The 21228-nt window shown below is 56.2% G+C and overlaps 1 protein-coding gene across 1 annotated transcript in view; it reads right to left on the minus strand.

Annotated features, from left to right (window-relative positions):
• Window positions 1-4893: 4893 nt before the first annotated feature.
• LOC309448797 (opioid-binding protein/cell adhesion molecule homolog) overlaps window positions 4894-21228 on the minus strand; it is a gene marked incomplete at its 3' end in the record, with an annotated part of 78659 nt that continues 62324 nt past the window's right edge. The window contains exons 2-7 of the mRNA XM_082070554.1: window positions 15488-15720; window positions 13770-13895; window positions 13404-13538; window positions 13202-13322; window positions 12594-12745; window positions 4894-4994 (exon numbers count right to left, since the gene is read on the minus strand). Coding sequence (XP_081926680.1) covers window positions 4894-4994; window positions 12594-12745; window positions 13202-13322; window positions 13404-13538; window positions 13770-13895; window positions 15488-15720 — 868 coding nt within the window. The remainder of the gene's footprint in view (window positions 4995-12593; window positions 12746-13201; window positions 13323-13403; window positions 13539-13769; window positions 13896-15487; window positions 15721-21228) is intronic.

The raw sequence follows: 21228 nt of genomic DNA on the forward strand, positions 1-21228 counted from the left end.
AATCGTGAAGGCTCCCGATAGCATCGGAGAGACATTCCCAGGACATCATCGGTGATCCCAGCGCGAACGCCGCGACAAGGTAAGGCTTTGAGGAGGAGACAAGAAGGATGCAGCACAGAGTTCCACCCTAATCCTCCAGTGCAGGATCCAGCTGAAACGAGTCCTGGGAGAAGGGGAGATCCAGCGACACAAGGTGGGTGTTGCAAAGTGGGCACCCCCGTGCAAAGGCACACGGGGGGTGAAGGATGGTGAAACGTAGCCCCATGTTTGTGTGTATGCTAAACCAAACCGCCCTTGGGGGGCCAGGGAGCATCGGGGCAGCTCTGGGCCATCTTCTTGGTGTTAGGATGGTTTGCGGAAGGTTTCTCGGTGTATTTGGTCCTCAGCCTTGATTGTGGTCTCCAGGTCACCTTTCTCAAGACGCTCGGGATGGTTTTGTAGGATCACAAGCCGGTCGTTGGTACTGATTTATCTTGGTTTTGTCTTGGTGACCTTGCCATGAGTTTGTGCCGCTAAAGAAATGGAAACGGAGAGAGATGTAAAGGGATGCTGAGGCATGTCATGTTGTAGTTTTGAGATGCGGGCGCTGGGGATGGGGAGAGCCACCTCCCCAAGGCTTCACGGCACATCCCAAGCGAGGGACATGGGCAGCTTTCCCTATTCCAGGATCACCACAGCACAGGAGGCAGCCCAGCCCCACAGGTGTCAGGCTCCTGGCCCCCCTGTTTTACAGGCAAGTTTGTTGTGGACAGTTTTTTTGTAGCAGTGATGCCTGTGCCTGGGGAAAAGAAGGCGAGGGTCTTTGTGCATATTTCAGGAGTCCCAGGGTGTCTGTCGTCGGGCCTGCTCAGTAGGAAAGGCAGCGGGATGCAGGGAGGGATCTAATGTGGTACCCACGGAGGCGTCCGGATGCGCGGGGCTGTTGGCCTCACATTCTCCCTGCAATGTAATATGTGTTGGTAGTTTAGGTATAGCTGGGGCAAGGACGTGAAAGGGAATGCAGAGGTTCAGAGGCGGCCGGTTCTGCCTGAGGTCCGCAGGCTTTGCACCGGGGTGGCCATCCTTTCGGGACCACTTTACTGTGCAGGTTTTTGGAAGGACTTACCTGTGAGCCAGAGTCCGTGGGGTGGACATTGGCGGCGTCTGCGATGTATGGAGCTGCAGTAGCCTGTAGCAGTTCCGTTTGTGCAGCCACCTGCAGCACTTCAGAGATGGTACTTGGAGGCAGGACAGTTTGCCGCAGGGTCGGGAAAATCTCTCCGGACCAGGCTCTGGAGTGTGTGTTGTGCAGGGTGAAGAGAGCCCTGCGGCTTCAGAGGGGATCACACAAAGGAAGGAACCCCTGGAGGGCTCCAGTATCATCTCACAGCCCCCGCTCCCCCCCACTTCCTGCGGTCACCCCAGGATCAGCGAGACGTGAGCTGCACCAGCAGCCGGTAGCAACGAGAGCACAGGACATCCAGAGGCAATGGGGCCACAGCCACCTCCCGGCTCGTGCCCAAGCCCGTCATAGCGGCCTGTGTCCCAAAGTATTGCAGCAGTCTGATCTGTATTAGGTGAGCTTGGTGAACGATTCCTCTCATGGATGAATTAGGTTCGGCGTCCCAAAGAAGCGGGAGGAGCAGTTGGCTGCCCCAGCCCCTCGTTCGTAGTGTGACCCAGAAGTGGTGTTGGGAAGATGCAGAGGGTCTCAGCAACTCATCCTCGTGGTCCTTGCAGTCCGTGTCCTTTGCTGAAATCATTGCAGTGCCATCAGCTGATGAGAAGCACAAACGAGCCTTAGTAGCATGCGAGACGTGGAGGAGCCTATCGCATGAGGGTAGGTTCAGTCATTTGGAGCGGGAATGGTTGCCAGAAGATGGAGAAGACGCTGGGAAGGTCTCAGTCGCCGCACAGAGGCTCCCAAGAGCGCCGCTTCTACCGATTTCAGGTGAGAGATCAGAGCAAAGCCGGTCCTGATGCTGCAGGGGCAACATCAACAGGTACGTGGTTACACACCCAGGGGACCCACACAGGTGGGATCTGGGATGCATCAGGTTACTTGGAGAAGGGGGAGCAGCCCAAAGGGCCGTGGGTTCCCGGTCCGGGGGCTCTGAGCTTCACTGTTGCAGAAGGCGACAGAAATAGGCTTCAACTGAGTGTGAGGCAAAGTCACGGGAGCGAGGGAGGTCTCAGGCGTCGGGGACACCTTGCTGCTCAATGGGGCGGGCTCCACGTCCCTCCCTGGGGGGTGCGGGGTCTCCAAAGCAAAGCCCCGAGGGTACAAAGTTCGTCAAACTTTATTGATACACTGCACAATCACAACCATCTCTTATTCTCGCCGAATTAGAAAAGGTTACAACTACAATGTAACATGCACAAATCTCAGGTAGTACAGCCACCCTCGGAACACAACGATCGACGGAAACTCAAGACCGGCCGTCAGCGGGAGAGACCGGGGCGCCGCGCACCCCCCGGCCCGGCCGCCCCCCGAGCGTCCGAACGCGGGGCCGGCCCCCGACAGCCAACACGTTCCTCACAACGGCACGTTACACGTCACGAGAAAGTCCAATGCCGTCCTGGCATAGAGCACAGGGGAGCCGATCCAGCCCGGGGAGAGAAATGGGGGGTGCGAGGTGTTGGGACACAGCCCTGGGTTTGCTGGCCTTCACGAGCATCACGCGGTGTCCTCCTTATGGTCTTTGTTCTCCTACACACCATGGTCTTTGTTCTCCTACACACCACGGCCTCTGGTCTGTGCGGCTCGGGCTAGTTAAGCATTTCTGCCACCAGCAGGGAGTAATTTGCAGTTGTGGGGGCGGCCGGGGGGAGGCACAGACTGGTCGGGTATTGGCACCCGCCAGTTTCTGAGCCCCAAGGGTCCTGTAGGACCACAAAAGGACCCGTGTGCCACCACAGCGGCCAAAGACAGCGGGGTCCGCGCTCCGCAAAGGCGCCCAGGGCCAGGGCTAGGACCACAATCGCCGCCGGCGCTGCCTTCATGAGACACACACGGGCAAGCAGAGCAGCACAACAGAGACAGCAGGACACGGAGTCGCCGGATCAGGACCCACCAGGTATGTCTGCATGTCGGGTCTGCGCCGGAGCCGTCCCCACTTCGGGACTCTTTATTTTTTGCCGTTCAGCCGTGGTACATGTTGAACATTCAGAGCGTGAGGCAGGAGCATCCTTTGAGATGTTGTAGCTGGTTGTAGTATTGGTATTTTGGTGCCACCACAGGTCCCAAGGAGAGGCAAGGACATGCCCGCATCGAGGCCAGGGTGGTGGCCCACGGTTGTTTGCAGTGATGGGTTTTTCTTGCAATAGTGCCAAAGGCAGCCCCAGCTTCCTCGCAGGCACGGAAAGCGGGGCAGCAGGGTAAGGAGGTTTCAGTCATGTCAAGAGTTTGCAACAGACAGCGTGTGTGTGTCCATCACTCTACAGCCCCACAGCTCGCGGAGGGAGGAGAAAGCAGCAAGGCATGGGGAGGGCTCAGGGCAGGACCGGGGCACATTTTGTACGCTCGTGCAGCGTGTTGTTGTATAGGTGAGTCTCTCTCTGTTGCCAGCCTAGGATTCTGTGCCAAACGTGACTTGTAAGGAATCAGACTGGACAGGAGGGTCCATTGTAGGACCAAGGTTCCAAAGCGTTCCCAGGTGGTCACAGAGCACCAGAAAGGCTCATGGTCACCGCCATGTACCGGGAGGATGTGGCAGCGGGCACCATTGGGTGCGCCATTCCGTAGGAAGGGAGGGCAGGTAGCAGGGACAAGGGACAAAGCTCTCTCAGCGGCTGGAGGAAGCAGAAAATGGAGTGTGGACGAATCCAGTTTGTTGCTGAATGCGTATTGTAGCAGGGAAGATGGGCAAGCAGCTAGTTAGGGGCACAGGAGCCAGTTTTGTCTCCGCCACATTGGTGCAGCAAACCAACAGAGCCAGAGCCTCTGCTGGCGGGTCAAACACCTCGATGTCTCATCGGGCAAGGGGGAGCGGTGGGCACGAGTTGCAGCAGAGCAGCGGCATTGCAGATTAGGGGTCCTCCCACGTGGCGTCGCGACTTGGAGAGCCAAAGGGTACGGGAAGGACACGCTGGGAGACGGACCGGGGAGATACGGAGGGGCCGACAGAGGCAGAGACCTCTCGGTCCTGTCCTCCGCGGGCCATGCGGACAGGTGGGAGCGTCAGAGCTGTAGGAAAATGGGTATTTTGTTTTCTGGCATTTAGCTGCGTGTTGCTGTGCCTCTGGCCAGAGATGGCTGTGCTTTTGAGACGCCCACCACGGGGAGCCAGGGTGCTTCTCTCTGGGGCTCCTGTTTTCAGAGCGGGTCTGTGTCCTCGGGATGGCGAAGGGGGTACATACAATGGTAGGTGGGTGAAAGGACAGCCGGAGGTGTGACCCCGGGCGGAGAAATGGCCATCATGGGCGTCCCCCTAGTAACAGGCAGCCAAAAGCCACACTTGGGCCACCCCTCGAGCTGGTGCTGTGGCCTCGGGGAGCGGGAAGGGGCCGGCGACATCGGGGGCACTCAGGGGAGCAGCTTTGGTGCTGACAATCGACTTAGACGACCGAGAGGGCAGAAGGCTGAGCCGAGGGCTTCATCCTCAGGGTCGTTATGGGCATAGACGGCTTAGCGAGACGATGACATGGACATTCTGGGCGACGGCTCCGGGCGGCTCACGTCCCGTCAGCTCTCCGCTCCCCACGGCGGGGAGGAGGAGGCGGCCGCAGGGAGGCTCAGTCCCGGCTGGATCGCGTCCCCGGGGCGAGGGCGGCGGGCGTACGCCATAACCGGCGGCGAGCACGATCCGGAGACGCGGCCAGTCCGACAACGAGAAGTCCCCGGACGGCACGGCTGGCCGGCCCCGCGGTGGGGGGGAGGCGCGGGGGGGCCTCCCGGGACCCTCCGCTCCCTTATCAAAAGTCGAGGAGGAGGCGAGCGAGGAGGGCGGCCCAGAGGCAGAGGCCGGCGGCTGCCCGGGACGCCGCGTTGCCGCCGTCGTGCACCGCTCCGGGCCCTGCAGAGGGGAGAGAAAAAGGGGAAGACGGCTCAGAGTCAAGGCTAGAGCTGAGGGGAAATGTTTGAGCAAAGGGACATGACTTTCACAGCACCCCCCCAGTTCCCTTCCACCCCTCCTGCCAGTCACCCCCTAGGCCAGCATGGTTGTGAAATTCCCTCTCAGGGGTCGGAGATTTATCTGTTTTAAGGAGAGCATTGCAGGCGTTGTTGCTGGCACGTGGCGGAGGCGTTGTCGAGGAGGAGAGGAGAAGGAAGGATTTTTGGAGGAGGTGAAGTTGTTGTTAGAGGAGGTAGTTTTACCAGGGAGGCAGCAGCCGGCACTACTCCACTTGGAGGAGGTCATTCTTGGTTTTGGATCCCGGTTGCCTGCAAGTCAGGGAGGGGCACCGTAGGTACCTCACACCTCAAGGTTTGTTTGGACAGAGGAGTTAGTTGAATAAGTATTTTAGTTGCACGGTGTGTGTCGCAGGTCAGTCATCGGTAGAGGAAGGGAAGTGTCGTGAGGGGGAGAGCATCACGGAGACTCATGGTCTGACTCTGCCGAGAGAGGCGGGAGACAAGCGTGTCCCAAGGCTAGATATAATGATTGCATAATGTTTACAATGAGGGTGGGAAAATACTGGTAGAGGACGCTCTGAGAGGTGGTGAGCACTCCATCTCTGCAAACAGTAAAGGCTGGGCCCTGAGCAATAAGTAGTTAAAGATGTCCCTGCTTACAGCAGGGGCGTCGCACTAGATGAGCTAGGAAGGTTCCTTGGAACCCAAGATATTTTGTGAAAATATGAATCTATGATAGGTGGGTCCTAATACAGGGCTGCTTTGTGTGTCACAGACATTTAGGTCAGCCATAGCAGTGGTGAAGCGGCATGGCAGGACGTTTTTTACAGGGCAAGAGGCGAGGAAAGCGGCCAGGACGCACGTCACGGGGGGCAGCTGGTGGGCAGGCTGGTGTTCTTAGGGTCGGCGATGAGGAGTGAGTGACGGAGCCATCCACCAGCCGTGAAACAGCACAGAGCAACAGAGATGCATCATATAGCTACCGAGATACACCACAGAGCAATGGAGACGTGTCATAGAGCAACAGACACATGGCACAGAGCAACACAGACACATCACGGGCAGAGGTGGGGTGCACATGCTGGTGGCGGGTCACAGAGCGCGGGTGTGGGTGTCACAAGGGCACAACTATGCATGGAGAGGCCAGGAGTGGAGCGAGAGAACCACCAGGACCAGAGGGGACGTGAGACCTCGGCGCTCGGGAGCAGCAGGAACGGCCCACGGCACTCCAGGCTCTCCAATGAGGGAGACGGCATCACGGGAACGTGAGGAGCCCGAGGTACGTGGGGCCATTTCGGGGTTGCACTGGGCGAGGGGGAGGATGGGGACATGTGGCCGTTGGGGTACGTGTGCGGAGGTTTGTCGCGTTTTGTCAGGCGAAGACTGTTGATGTGCAAAGGTGAGGGCAGCTGGGAGAACAAGGGTGCCTGTCGGAATAGGATGCGGAGGCCACTTGAGTGAGGTATCAGAGGCGAGAGTGGGCAGGAGTCAGTCACAGAATCCCAGAATGTTATGGATTGGAAGGGACCTTGAAAGCTCATCCAGTCCAATTCCCCTGCTGGAGCAGGAACAGAAAGAGAACATTCCTGGACAGAGGTCATGTTTTGTGAGTTGTTGTTGTAGCGGAGCTACAAGTGCTTCCAAGCTCTTCCATCACGGGAGCCAGACAGTGAAAAAGTCAGGCCTAGGCGGGGGGGATCTTCTGTGTGATGCAGACCGATCAATGGTATAGTGCTGTGATGTTAGTGTTAAATGTCACAGGTAAGGGCAGTCAGGATTTAAAGTGCAGGAGAAAGACGACAGATAGAGGTGGAGGCACGTTTGCAGTAATGAGTAGTTTAGGCCTTGTAATTGGGGGGCGGGGCAGTAAAGATCCAGAATTTGCCATGCCGGAGACTTAAAGCAGGTCTGCAGGCCTTTCCAACTGGGTTTTTGTTTGATCTGAGCGTGAGCGGCCATGGGGGAGCAGGTCCCCACCTCAGCGGGTCTGGGAACGTTAAGAGTTTCTGTGGCATTGCATTGAGGAGGTGTTTATTTGTATGGCATGTTGTGATATTTGTTGCACTAGTGCTGCGGGGTCAGGTCTTTATTATTAAGGGTTGTAATAGCATTGAGTGTATGTATCTCAATCCAGGAGAGTTTTGTGTGGTTATTGTATTTCTCTGCCAGTCTGGGTTGGGGGAAGTGAAAGGGCAGTCTCCAGGGTCCCAGATGATGAACTCAGCCTCCTTGGTGAGACATTGTCCTGTGTGTTGGTTGTATTTCCATGTATTGTTCTGGAGGGAAGAGGGGCAGACGAGGGGGTGCAGGGCTCGGTGCATCCATAGGGGAGGGAGAGTGTGGATCTGAGCTCGGACACGCAGCGGGGAAGGGTCAGCGCACTGGACGTGGTGTATGGATGCTCCAGGTTGGGTAGCCTCGCATCTCTGAAGCTGTATAGGTTGATTTTTGGTGGGAGAGGTAGGCGGGCAGATGGAATCACCGTGACATGGAGCGTAGGGTACGGCCGACATCCTTTGGAAGCGGAGAACCAGCTGACATGATGGATGTGGATGTAGGGGCACCCATGAAAGTTGTCAGATAGGCAGCACAAGGGGAAGAGCCTCGTAGGCAGGCGGGCAAAGCACATGGGATGAGCAAGCTGGGACACTGCAAGACATGGGGGCTGTAAAGCGGGACACGTAAGTGCTCAGTCCAGGTACTAAGATATCAGAAGGGGGCCGTTTAGTTTAGAGGTAGAACTGCCATTACTTGGAGCATTACAAAGGTCTGACAGGTTTTGTTGGGGAGGCAGTTTAGCAAGAGCGGTATGTAAAGCGAAGGAGTGGGTGAATCTAGACTTATTAGTTGTGTGAAATGAAAGTAAATCTTTTTGACTCTGGGTTTGTTCACAGCATTTTGTTTATAGTTTTGGGTCTGGGTGTCTCATGGTCTGTCTCAGTGTCGCTTTGCGTTCTTTGTGTAGAGGACTAAGTAGTGAGTCACAGAGCAACACTGGTTGCTTTGCCCTGTAGTCACGTCTGGCTCGGCGCTGCTCCGCCTGGCCTCAAGTCAGGATTGCGTGTTAGGGACAGCCCTTTCGGTGGAGTGCGTCAGTGCCCCGTCCAGGAGGCCTTTTTGTCGGTGTCTGTGTCATGAGGTAGGCTGTGGTTTTGTATAGGTTTGTGCTTGCTTAGTTCTTGTGTCAGAAATCTGCTTGTCTAGTGGTGTGGTGTTTCTTTAGCCTGGTGTCTGCGTAGAGGTTTTCCAGAATATAGGTTGTAGAGCATGGTCTCTGTGGCGTCAGTTCTGTTTCGCCGGGTTCCATCTCTGAGGGTAGCGTTAGCGACAGCAGCACGCTTGGTCTCCGAGGCGCACATCCTGGCTCCCCTGCAGTTAGACCTGCACCTCCAAAGACTCAACAAGTACAGTCAGCTAACTACAGTGGTTAACTCTTACCTTGGCTGCTCTTCTTCTGTGGAGCTGTCTAAGGCCCCAGGTAGCTGGTGTAGCCCAGAAGGGTGGAGGGAGCTGGGACAGAGCCCTGGGCCCTGCTCCTGGCCATGCTAAGTGCAGCAGCCTCCAACAATGAAGAGCAGCATTGGCTCTAGCTGCTGTCACTCACAGAGGGGGCCCGAGGCCCCCCAAGCCCCCAAAATGCCCCCCTACTGCTCCCAGACGATACCAGTCTGACCTTCCTCACACTCCACACCAAGACTCCAGGCCATGTAATCGTCAGTCTCTGCCCACTGACGCACAAAGACACCCCACAATATCGCTACACACCTCAGGAATGTGACCTCCACGTCATTAATGCTGCCCCAGTAGCATCCCAGCCTCCCTAGATGGAATGACTGTGGACTACACTTGACGGTGACAAAGGCCGACCTTCAAGATTCGTACAACTACCACCCCCTGTACTGTACATCTCCACAACTGCCCAATGACACCCTACCTCTGAAAAAAGACAACCTGCCTTCAAGATACTCCATGCAAAGCCCCGGATGCCTCACCCTCCATCCTACGTGGCCCTATGACAGCAAAACCAACAACTTATGCTTCACCAGCACACACTTTCCTGCCGATGGAGGCTACACGCAGCGGCAAGTCTGTCCATAAGTGACTAACTTCCCAAACAGTTTCTTAGATTCACACCCTCGCTCCAGTCCACACGTAACTGGGTCACTAACACAAAGTCAACCCTCACTGAGACAACACCCAGACGTGTGCCTAACCGCATAACGCTCTGACTCCCCATTGTCCACGACGACACTACAAACCCCACCAGGCACATCAGCGCTGCATCTTGACTAACATGATATGCCATCTCAGGCTCCGGCGCTGACCCCTGCACTCTGCGCTAAGTGCCCGTGTGACTCCGTCTATGTAAAGCCTACCCTGACCTCCTCCCAAACCCCTACACAGAGTACAACAGAAACAAACCCCTATCCTCTCACACAAAGCAGAAGTATGACCGCAATAATACCTTTCCGCCGCACGTGTAGCGACCTCCTAGCCCACCCAAGCTCCCTAAGACCCTCTGACTTGCCTTGATGGCATACATGTATACATCCTGTATGGTAGGACAAGGGGTAATGGGCTCAAATTGGAACGCAAGAGGTTCCACTTAAATTTGAGAAGAAACTTCTTTTCAGTAAGGGTAACAGAACACTGGACCAGGCTGCCCGGGGGGTGGTGGAGTCTCCTTCTCTGCAGACATTCAAACCCGCCTGGACATGTTCCTGCTCCTGCAGGGGGATTGCACTGGATGATCTCTGGAGATCCCTAACATTCTGTGATCCTCGCCCACCTTGTAATGCCCATAACAAACCTCAGGACACACGGGAAAAATGCTCACCCCTAGACCACACATCACTACCCTCCTCTAACATTGCCAAAACCTACAGCTTGCCACTCCACAGAACCGACAGGTACGTGCCCTCCCCGCTGAGCAGCAAACCGCTACAGAACTCTACGCTGCCCGACGCCTCTCGCCACCGAGTGCCAGATGTGATGCTCCTGGGACCTCCTCTCCACCCAAACAGAACTAAGCAACTCTCAGCTATTAGCCACGCTTCCCGACTCGCCTGCCACAATCCCCTGCTGCCCCCACACTAACGCATCGGTCACGTTTGCCCTCCGCCGATGAGTCCACCTTGGTGCTGGCAAGTAAGTTCCTACCGTTTCACCACACAACCCTGAAACAAGCTGGTACATAATAATAAACATGACAGGCTACATACTGCCACCACACGGGCAGTGACCACACAATGCGCTCTCTGCCTTGCTACCCTGCCTGCTCCCCCCTGCACTAAGGACAAGACACAGAACGCAGACACGGCAGACAAAGGACACCCCAAGACATGGCACGTCACGAGCCACTATGGCTCTCAAACGCTGACAACCCCATCACCCACTTAACACAAGTCTCTAGACCGCTGCCTCTCACATTACATACGTTCACCTCCTACAAAACAACACATCCATACTACCCTGACCTGCCGCTGGGACTGTGTGACCCGCTGACTCTTGCCTGCATTGCTGAGACACACCGGAATGGAAGTGCACCCGTCCTGTATGGCTACTGCTCCCTCGACACACCTGCCCAGACCCCATACGCAACCTTTCAGACTATCAAAAACCCCACGACAAAAACCACAACTGTTGCGCACACAAAAGCTTCACACCACTTGCTTACAACAACCCCCACACTTGACACACAAGGGACACAACTCCTTGGTGCACTTCTTATGGGTAGAACTGGCCCTTGGACACAATGGCACGCTAAAAGACCACACCTACCTGCATTACCCACGACCTGCCGGAGCACAGCCTTTATAGCGGAGGCTGGCTGTAAAATCATGCTGTCCAACACACGCGACCGGAGCATCATCCCACGGGACAGACTGCAGAGGAGTACTCTGCCACCCTTCACTTCCCACAACACAAGACCTATGGAATACAGCCTATCTAGGCACACAAAAACTAAGTCCACACATTCACAGAATGTCAGAGATTGGAAGGAGCCTCAAAAGCTCATCCAGTGCAATCCCCCCATGGAGCAGGAACACCCAGATGAGGTTACACAGGAAGGTGTCCAGGCGGGTTGGAATGTCTGCAGAGAAGGAGACTCCACAACCCCCCTGGGCAGCCTGGGCCAGTGTTCACCGAGAAGTAGTTTCAGTGGAACCTCCTGTGTTCCAGTTTGCACTCATCATAAGGATACTGGCCAAAATATTGTGGCAAAACCAGTTTATCCAGCCACAGGAGATGATACATTCAGTATAGGCTGGATTGCTATTTATGTATAGACAACTAGCTAATGAGCCACAGACCGGGCTGGCTGGCCCATACGGGACATGGGGGATGTGCCGGAGGGCACAGGGCTCCTCCTTCTGATTCGCCCGGCCTGGCGCAAAGGGAAAAGCTGAGACCCTGCAATGTGGCCTGAGACTTGCCAATCTTTCATGTTCACCCCTTCCCCCGAGACTTGCCCCTGCACAGCAACTGCCCTTCTGCACGGATGCTGTCTTGTGACTACGCTACCATCCACCCTTCCCCAAAGGCGGGGTACATGGGTCTGGATACCAGCAGTTGCGTTGGGTCCCACTTCCCTATCGGCATCGCACACTTACATTTAAGATCGTTACAACAGCCCCTATGCGGGAGACAGGGCCCCATTGCAACACTACGTTTTGCACGTGCCGTACACCCTCGCAAATGCTAAGGTGATGACAGCACAGATGCGCCGATTGTGCTAACAACCTCCCCTGGTTTCCGGGTCCATTCCCTCCTCTCCCTCGGGCCAGTCTCCCACCTGAGGACGGCTCACTCCTACTGGCCACTCTTGGGCCGAGAAGGCCCAATTTGCCTTGCCCTAATGCCAAGAGACTCATGCTAGAAACATGCCACTGCTACACAACATCTGCAAAAAACCCCAGCACGATACACCGGCCCTCCCGCATCTTCCCGCCCGTGCCGACTCGTCGCCGCGGATGCTCAACACGTATTGCCCTCGCGCTGACCCTTGACGACTACACGGCATGTCCTGCCACTGCAAAAACACCACAACAACTGCTGCTAATCCTGCCGACACAACACCGATGACTAAAACCCATGCCACATGGCCGAAACGCGTGCTTACCTGGACCGGGCCCCCTCCTCGGCCCTGGACTCCAGCGACGCCGCGGCTCGCCGGGAGCCTTGTCTGGGAAACGCCGACTGTCATCCAACACCGCTGCGGAACCCCAGCTCCCGTGGTGTGACACACCCTGCCCGACACCCGTTTGTGAGCGCCCACTCGGGGCAATGCTGATATCTTCATCTGATGTGTCCTCTCCCTGGGACGTCACCACTGGCAGCTCCTGATGTTCCACAGCTGTACAGGCTGTGCTCAGATGCTCTATCTCTAACCGCCCGTGCGCCTGCCTGCTGCCTTCTCTTCCTCTTCCTCCTCCACATCTTCCCTTTCCTCCTCCTTCTCCTCCTCATCTTTGCCTCCGTCATCTTCACCCTGCTCATCCTCTTTGAACTTTGCTGCAAAAAAAAAGGGCGCACCTACCGTACAGGATGATGCTGGCGTTGGTGTTGCCCAGCTTGTTCGTGGCCACGCACGTGTAGTTGCCGTAGTCCTTCTCCGAGACGTTGAAGAAGGTCAGCGTCGACAGGCGGCCCTTGCTCTCGATCCGCACGCCCTCCAGCCCGTTCGCTAACCTGCGGGGAAACGCCAAGGACGATGCTCTGTGTGCCGCGCTGTCACGCTGCGACGTTTTGTCTTACCTCCCCAAATGACCTCCCCATGCTGCCGGCCACTACATGGCTTCGTGTTCCCCATCTGACTCCCCGTGTCGCGCCAAAACTGAGCCCTTTGTGCTACTCCGCTACAAAACAGCAATCTGCACTCTCAATCCCAAAACCCGTCCTGCGGCCGAAGTGACATGGCTTTCAGAACCTAAAAGAACCCTAAAGCTGCCATTGCCATCCCCTAGAGCAATGACCCTGGGGACACTTTGGCCCTTAACCCAGTTCTCGTCCCCACTAAAACAACTGGATCCCGACCTACCTGAGCATTACGTGCCTGGCCGCCTCCCCACCTCATTCTCTGACATCAACAGTCCCGCAGGTGCCCTAAGCCTCCCGCACCCCTCTCCGACCCCCGCAGCCCCTCACCTGGTGTCCTCCTTGAACCACTGGAACTCCGCCACGGGCACGGCCGAGGCCTCGCACTGCAGGATGCCCTTCTGGCCCACCGAGGCGCCCGTGTTCTTGGCGTTGGAGATGTACGGCGGGTCTGTGGGGATGCCGCACCCCGTCAGGCCGGGCTCTGCACCCGCCCGCCCTGCCATCCCCCTCCCCGCTCCCCGGCACTCACAGTTGACGGTCACTTTGACTTTCCGCACGTCCGGGACAGCCACGTCGTTGACGGCGCTGCACTCGTACTCCCCGGACTGCTCCCGCGTGATGCCCGTGATCTCCAGGTACTCGTCCTCGCTTGCGAAACCCTGTCCTGCAAAACGTCCCAAAAACGTGGCGCTGACGCCCTATCCGACGGGAATCTTGCGCCGACGCCTACAAAGCATCCTCACCCTCCCACCGAGGACAAAACAAACTCCTCTCTCCGTCTCAGACACCAGCCGCCTCCGTGACATGCCAACCCCCTCGTTAGGGAACACCGTGTGTTCCATGAGGACTGGGTGAGACCCTTCCTCGGACCCCGATGGCCCCGCCGGGCTCTCACCTTTCCCGGACAGGTGCCGCCACGTGACGGTGGGCTCCGGTCTCCCGAACGCCAGGCACATGAGGGTGACGCTGCTGCCCTCGTTCACTGTGATGTCCGAGGAGATGTTGACAATCTGGGGGGGAACTGTAAGACACAAAGGAGACAAAAACCAAACGTCACGGGGGCTCACCTGCCCACCTCACCGCCGCCAAGTCCCTGGCTTGAAACCTGCCCCGTTGACGGGTGACGCCATCCTCCCTCTCGCCCTGTCTGTTTCTCCCACCCCTCAATTCCTGACCTTGTGGACCTAAGGCGTCCTCTCAAAGCCCTGACCGCCAGCTCTCCTTAGGGTCCACAACAAGGCTCATGTTTGAGCATCTCTAAAAAAGCTACTTAAATTCAAGAGTGTCTGCTTCCTGCAATACTGGCTACAGTACTTTACTCCATCCCCAAATACTCCATCTCATAAATAACCTAGCCATCCTGACAGCCATCCATATCCCTTGCCTATGACCTTGGATGCTGTTGCTCTTCATCATCTCATCTGAAATGACCTTAAGAGCTGGCGTGGACATGGAGAGCACAGGGACCCCGCCGGATGCCTCCGTACCCTGCCACGATGGCGATCGTTGCCTATCAAGTTACCAGGACTTGCAGAGGAACATCTGACAACATTCATTACATTTCTATAGATTCCATCGGGCAGGCTGACCGGGACGGTGGCTCAAGGGTGCCTGGATGCTTTCTGAGTGAAGTATCCTGATGGCATTGGGTGGAAAAGCCCCTGGGATGGGTGGCGGGGATCGAACCCTGCCCTGTCCGCGTGAGAAGGATGCGTAACTACCTACACATCTACGTCAGGGGCTTCTCAGAGATGTGTTGGGGCCGAGAAATTTTACAGATTTCCTCATTGCAAAATCAATACCCATCAGCTGTTTGAAATTAAAGGAGAGATTAGGTCCTGGTTTTATACACGCTTTATTGTATTCCGAGAGCTTTCTACTCGGCCAGATAAATCTTCTTTAAGAGGATTAGGAAACTTTCATTATCTTTATCTAACCTGAACTAACACTTCCTCTGAAAAATTAATCTAGAGACCGGACAAAAGCCGGTAGCCAGCGCGTAACCGAGAGGATCCGAAAGCGGGGTTTGCCTCTGACCCGGATCTCCCCGTCAGAGCGGCCTGGGGAATGCTGCTTTGAAACCCAATGGCGTTGGCTATACCTACAACTTCACCTACTAAGCCCCGTGCCAAAATCACAGATTCATTGAATCATTCCAGTTGGAAGAGACCCTCAGGATCATCCAGTCCAACCATTACCTAACTCTACACCATGTACCTAAGACATACTGACATTCAGTTGTGTGCCCAAGGACATGGCTACTGACTCCTTGAGATGACAAACCGAGCAACACGAGTGCCCGGCAGCAGGGATGGGTCATGTTCATGGTGGAAATAGCTGAGCGAGGACAAGGTGAGGGATGCCCGCTCCAATTCCGGTTCTCTGCCACATGCAATGACCGTACGAGGTGGCAAAGCTGAGACGACGCAAGGACATCTCCTCCCTGGCACGGTGGACACCCGTCTGCGCCCCGTCCCTGTGCCGCTCATGCCTCGAGGCCAGCACTGTTCATCTGATCCCTACATCTACATCACCACGAGGTCCTCTAAACTCTGCCTGAATCCAGACACCCATTCCTATCAGTCACCTTGGCAAGAGTACAATGCGACCTACCTTGCACGATGAGATGGACCCGCGAGGTCTTGGGGTGATTGTCTGTCTGCACGGAGCACGTGTAGGGGCCCTCATCGTAGATGTCCACGTTGTGGATCTTGATGCTGTACTGGGTCTTGGTGTTGGAGAGGATGACCACGCGGTTGTCTATCGACCACTTGTCGTTGCCGGCGTACAGGATGGTGCTGCGGTTCAACCAGGCCACACGCGTCACCCTGTCGTCCACAGTACACCTGCCAGGGAAGAGACGGACGGTTGGACGTGCGGGCCTCCGTCACCCAAGATTTTATACAAACAAAGTTCCACAAGATCCACAGCAAATAAAACCGTTACCTTTGCCCTCCCCAAGCCGCACGGACTTTGCACGCCTCCCCGCTCTGCCGTCCCCCCCTCACCCTTGCTGCACACAGAGAATTTCAAATGAAGCTGTCAAATTTGCTGACAAGTTCGGCTTGACGACATGGCCCTCAAGTCGTCCTTGGGGGGGACAGATGCGCCCGCCCCCAAGACCCGGGAGCCGCAGTGCCAGCATGGGGACAAGGGAAGAGGAAAAATGGCCGGACATGGTGTTGCTGGCATACAGGGAAGAGAAGGCGACGTTCGGATAAGCGGCTGTAAATCCTACGAGTGCCTAGGAAATGCGACGCGGCCGTTCCCCTTATTTATTTCCTGCCTGGCTTGCTCCCTCCCGCTCCGAGACGCTCCGGTCCGCGGTGCTGACTTACGCTCGCAAAGAATAGACGGGGGGGAGGGAATTAAAATGTTCTTTGAGAACGCGACTTCTCCATTCAATATGATAGATTTTTCTCAACCCATTTACTTCTGGCATTCTCCACCACCGCCGCGGTGCCCGCGGATGAACCACCCAGCGGTTGGTTGAATTAAGAGCCCCGGGTCTCTCGGGAGCTTTGCCTTTCCTGCCCGAGGAGCACGGGAGAAGATTCTTCTCTCGGCGTTACAGCACAACAAAATGACCAAGCTAGGTGCGAGCTTGTGCCGGCAGCCGTTGCGCTCTGCGGCTTTGTGCGCCGAAAGTCTTAGAGAAAAGACAGCTACAGTCAATCAAAACACCTGTGCGAGTCCCTCTTTGCACGCCTGTAAATTCAGAGAGGGCCTGCGGGGCTGTCCCTGTCCTCATCCCCTGCACCGCGCCTCTCCTGTGGAGGATTGGGGAGCGTGCTATTTCTCCCTTGCTGGTGCTGCACGGCCTCACCTCGCTCGAGATTATTAATCGGGCGGAGGATGGAGTGATGCTCGGCGTGTCTCAGGCTCCCCCGGGCGCACGGGTCGGGGAATGAGCCGTACATCCTCCCGCTAACTAGAGATTTTCCCTTGCAGGCACCGTACATCTCTGCCGGGTGCGTCGGCAAAGACGGATGGTCCCTGCGCCCGCCGCGGTGACGCCACCGTGCCGGGAGCCCGACGTGCCCCGGTACCCCGGCGATGCCGCCTTGGCTCCGCTGGACCACAGCGGCCTCGTGCCGACCGACGGCGGCGTCCTCGTCGGGAAGCCGAGCCCTCGCTTTGCTCGAATTAACTGGGGTAGAGCCGAGCGCGGCCGAGTGGAGTCGGGCCCTGGGGGATTCCGGTCTAGTGGACTATTACTGCTGTCTCACTTCATTATAATGAATAATAAAGAGATACTTACACGCGCCTTCTGTAAATTATTCATTGCGTGCGCTGAGAAATCAGGGCAGCAATATGTAAAACAGACAACTTGCATGTCTGCGCTCGTATAAATATCTAGACTACGGCCCCGCGAGGTACTCTTGGGTCTCCTCATTAGGGCTGAAGACTGAGGACGAGGGATGGAAGTGACGGGGACGAGGAGCTCGTGCTGCCACTGCCCAGATTTGGCTGCTTTGTGCTGGCTGCATGTCCCGGGGAGATTTGGGGTCAGTCTGGGACCCCTGAGAGCCGGAGCTGCTCGTTCTGAGTTTACAGCTCAGATTTATGGCTCTAAGCTGCGGCTGTGCCTGCGTACGTGCATGCCCGTAACATCAGTGGACATTTACACACAACAAAGAGCGAGGAGCACGTCACGCCCCCTTGCCCATAGCACCTGGTTCCACCCTCGAAACCGGTCAGAGCAAATGGTTAAAAGCAACATTGAGAATCATCTACTGAGACCTCTTTGCTACCTGTTTCCACTGCACCGAGATTATGATAATGTCTCCAGTAAGCAAACAGGTAAAGACACTTCTGCAAAATGTTTAGATAAAGCCGACAAGGTCTGACAAAGCTGGATAACAAAGCGGGCTGGGAGGTTGTCCCTCAAAGGGATCTAATTAAGAACAAAGACAAACCCCCATTAACAGTCTCCTGAAGGCACCGTATCCATCTCTAGAATAAACCCTGCCTTGCGAGTCCAGAAGGGACGAAAGCAAATAAAGTGCCTGTCGGATGGGAGGGAAATCGACTCCTCCTGGCTCCGCGGTTCACCGGGGAAAAAACCCATCGGGAAGGTGGGAGGAACTGGCCCGAACCCCCGTTGTCTAGTCCCCATGATGCTCACAATGAAACACGGGCTCTCCAAAAGCCACCATCTCCAGAGACCCCTATCGATCCCCTGGCTCTGCTGGAGCCCAGGGCAATGAACCCGAACGTGGCGACGAGAGAAGACGTGGGAGGGAGGGAGCCGGCGGTGCTGTGACGCTTCCCCTCTAATTGCCCCAATCCCTCATCCTTAAATGCTAATTTTCAGCTTTCTGAGGGATTTTTTCCACTTAGTGTCAACAATACAGATAACTCCGCCGACGCGCTCTTTGTGTTCAGTGGCGCAAAGTTACCGTCTCCCTCCTCTTGGACCTATTAGCAGAGACCCCCGCGTCGCTGCCGCGGCGGGGTCCTGCCTGGCCCCATCAATGACACTGTCAACGCGTCTCCTGCATGTGAGATGTCACCTCATCCCCCGCCTCTCCTTGTCCATGTCGTGGACCTTTCCTGTGCTACTGACCCATCCGACTCGAGGGCCGCACGCAGGGTGTGATGCTGAGGTTGCCCTCCATGTCTGCCCCATGGTGAGGGGAAAACGTGCACGGGGTCAGCATGACTTTTTTAGGACTCTATTTTGGAGGGATAAAGCAACACTTGCAAACCCCTCTCTGTGGGTGCCAAGTGTGGGATGCTCAGGACCCCGAAACAACGATGCGTGTCCCGAGCGGTCCGGGCGACCGCTGCTCCCTGGCCGAGCATCTCAGGGGACATGCTCCTCTTTGGATCGACTCTACACCATCCCATTTCCTTATTCAACCAAACACACTCCGCTTTTAGATACTTCTACAGCCCTTCAAGCCCAAATCACTCTCCTTGCCTGTAGGCAACGCGTCTCATCACAATGACGAACAGAGATGCCGATAGCGGTCACAAACTGGCTGCCGACCTGCTTTTTAGTGGCCAAAATGATGAGGCGAGTCCCTCGATGGCAACGGGGTGCTGCTTTGCGCTGGGAAATTTCCAACCCAAACTAGCTGTCTTGAGGGCGTTACAAACACTCGACACCCTTCTATTTAAAAAACAATTGTTAATGACATCTGCCCAGCACTTCTAATGGAATTCTCCTTTGCTTTTGGTACTCGCCCCGGCTACAGAATGAACAGGCTCCGAACGCCTTTCTTTCCAGGCAGCTGGAGCAAAAGCAGAGGAGATTTATTTGTAATCATCGGCAATAAACACCCTTCCTCACAAGTCAACACAAAAGAACAGAACCTGGCTGGGCTCCCGCTTCGTTAAAGATGCAAATTACAAGCAGGCCGTGACGACGCGGCTCCTCTAATCCTCTCCTGACAATGTAAACCACCACTTTAGCCGTGGGTACGATGGCATCCACGGGTACAATGGCATCCGCAGGTACAGGGATGCGGAATGCGCAGCCCCGTGGGGTATCCGACCCATCCTGGAGCCTTGAGGATGGAGGGGGCCCAAGATGTGGCGTTGGGCATCTTAACCTCCTCGGAGGGCTACGGGACCTTCCTGCCCTCCCCGCAGCCTCGGGGCTTCTCAGGGTGGGTTTCTACCCGCCCATTCCCTTATGGAGCGAGTTTGCCCACCCGCTACCCAGCACCAGAATAGCAACCGCTCCCTGTGAAAAATCAACCCCGAAGTGATACATTTGAGGCTGCTAAATATAAAATCTCCATCTGCATGGATAATAAGCCTGCGAGGGCAGGGGCTGTCGAGTTGCTCCATTACAGATAGTTTAATGGTGTTTTGGTCCGTGACTGCGGCTCCCAGACACGAGACTAATGACGAGATGATGAGGAAGGCGGGAGCTGTCGGCGCGAGGCGTCGCCGGGTGCGACTTTGCGCTCGCCCTGCAGCCCCCGAGGCGCCCGAATCACCCCCAGTGCTTTCACCCGGCATTTGTGGGGCTTTTGGTGGCCTCTGCAACACCCCACGGGATGCAAAGCTCAAGCTGGGGGGTTAGAAACAGGTCCTGGGTTGCATGGGGAAGGGACGAGGCTGTTGCTCGGCCACTGTGGCTTCTCCCCAGAGCCGTTCTCAGGATTTTCTGAATTAATGCCCCGCATCGAACGCATCCAGAAAACGCAGTCAGCTCTGATAAAGCGAGCTAGGCTTTCCCTCGCCTTCCTCAAGCCCTTCTATTGCTCCTCATCGCTTTTCCATCCAGCTTGCGGGGACAGACACCGCATCATCGGCTGGGAAAGGGTGCAGAGACGACGCTCTGCTCCACTTGCTATTCCCACCGGGACTCCCTTGTTTCTGACACTACACATCGTCTCCTGATTGTTGGGCTCCGCTCGGAAATCCTCACAGCAGCGCAAAAGGTTGGAAGGCGTTGGCCTTCATGCCTGCAGCTCTTATTAGCTTAAGAGAAATCATCATAAGGAAATAGGAGGCAGCAGTAAAAAGAATAGAGCGAGAAGCCTGTGAATAGAGCAAATCAATGGGGATGTTTATGGCGCAGGTGGCGCTGAAACGCTCACGTCAGAGCCGGTCGATGCTGCCGGCCGCACCTGCTCTGCCGCAGAGGGATGGAGATGAAGGCGGCAGGAGGGGGCGGCCGGACCAGCAAAACCACAACCGGGGGAAGAAGTGCTGCGAGGCATCTTTTCTTGGCCCGGATGGTGCCTAAGGGATTGCGCGCTTTCCCCAAAATCAGATCCCTGACACAGCCAGGTACCAAGTTCCACCTTGCTCATGGCTGTCCTGCAGTTAGGGGAAGGCTGGGACATCTGTCCAGCTCCTCTCCAAAGAAACCACCAACTGTTGGCATCGCCACCCATCCTAGGTCACATCAACAGGCCCATCTTCTCCCCTCTAACCTGGACCAAGGCTCTGCTCAATGTCCCTTCAGGGAACAAGACCCAGTGACAGACGCCACCTCCACCATCCGAGGGACACAATTCTGCATAAACCCCGGTTCGTGGCGCACCGGCACAGCCCCCCCGCCTCAATCAGTGCCCGCGTACGAACTCAATCAGCGCCCGTCTCTAACAATGCGGCACCTGCGCCACGGCTGATTTCTAGTGTGCTTCAATCAACGGGAGCAGACGAAACGCAGCGAGAATGGACCCCGAGCGCACGGGGCGCTTTGGGTGGAAACCCAGCCGGATCTCCATCACGCACGGTCCTCACGCTCTGGGTCTGTCTGTCCAGCCGCAACGCCCTCCCCAATAGGAGCTGGGGGAGGCGAAGCTCTTTTCCCGACCCCCCGTTAAATCCCACCAAAAATATATTTGTCGTGAGACGCCTGCTCCTCTCCCTACGGCTCTCCAGGG

The sequence above is a fragment of the Streptopelia decaocto genome, assembly GCF_964273445.1.
Source record: "Streptopelia decaocto genome assembly, chromosome: 21".
NCBI lineage: Eukaryota > Metazoa > Chordata > Aves > Columbiformes > Columbidae > Streptopelia > Streptopelia decaocto.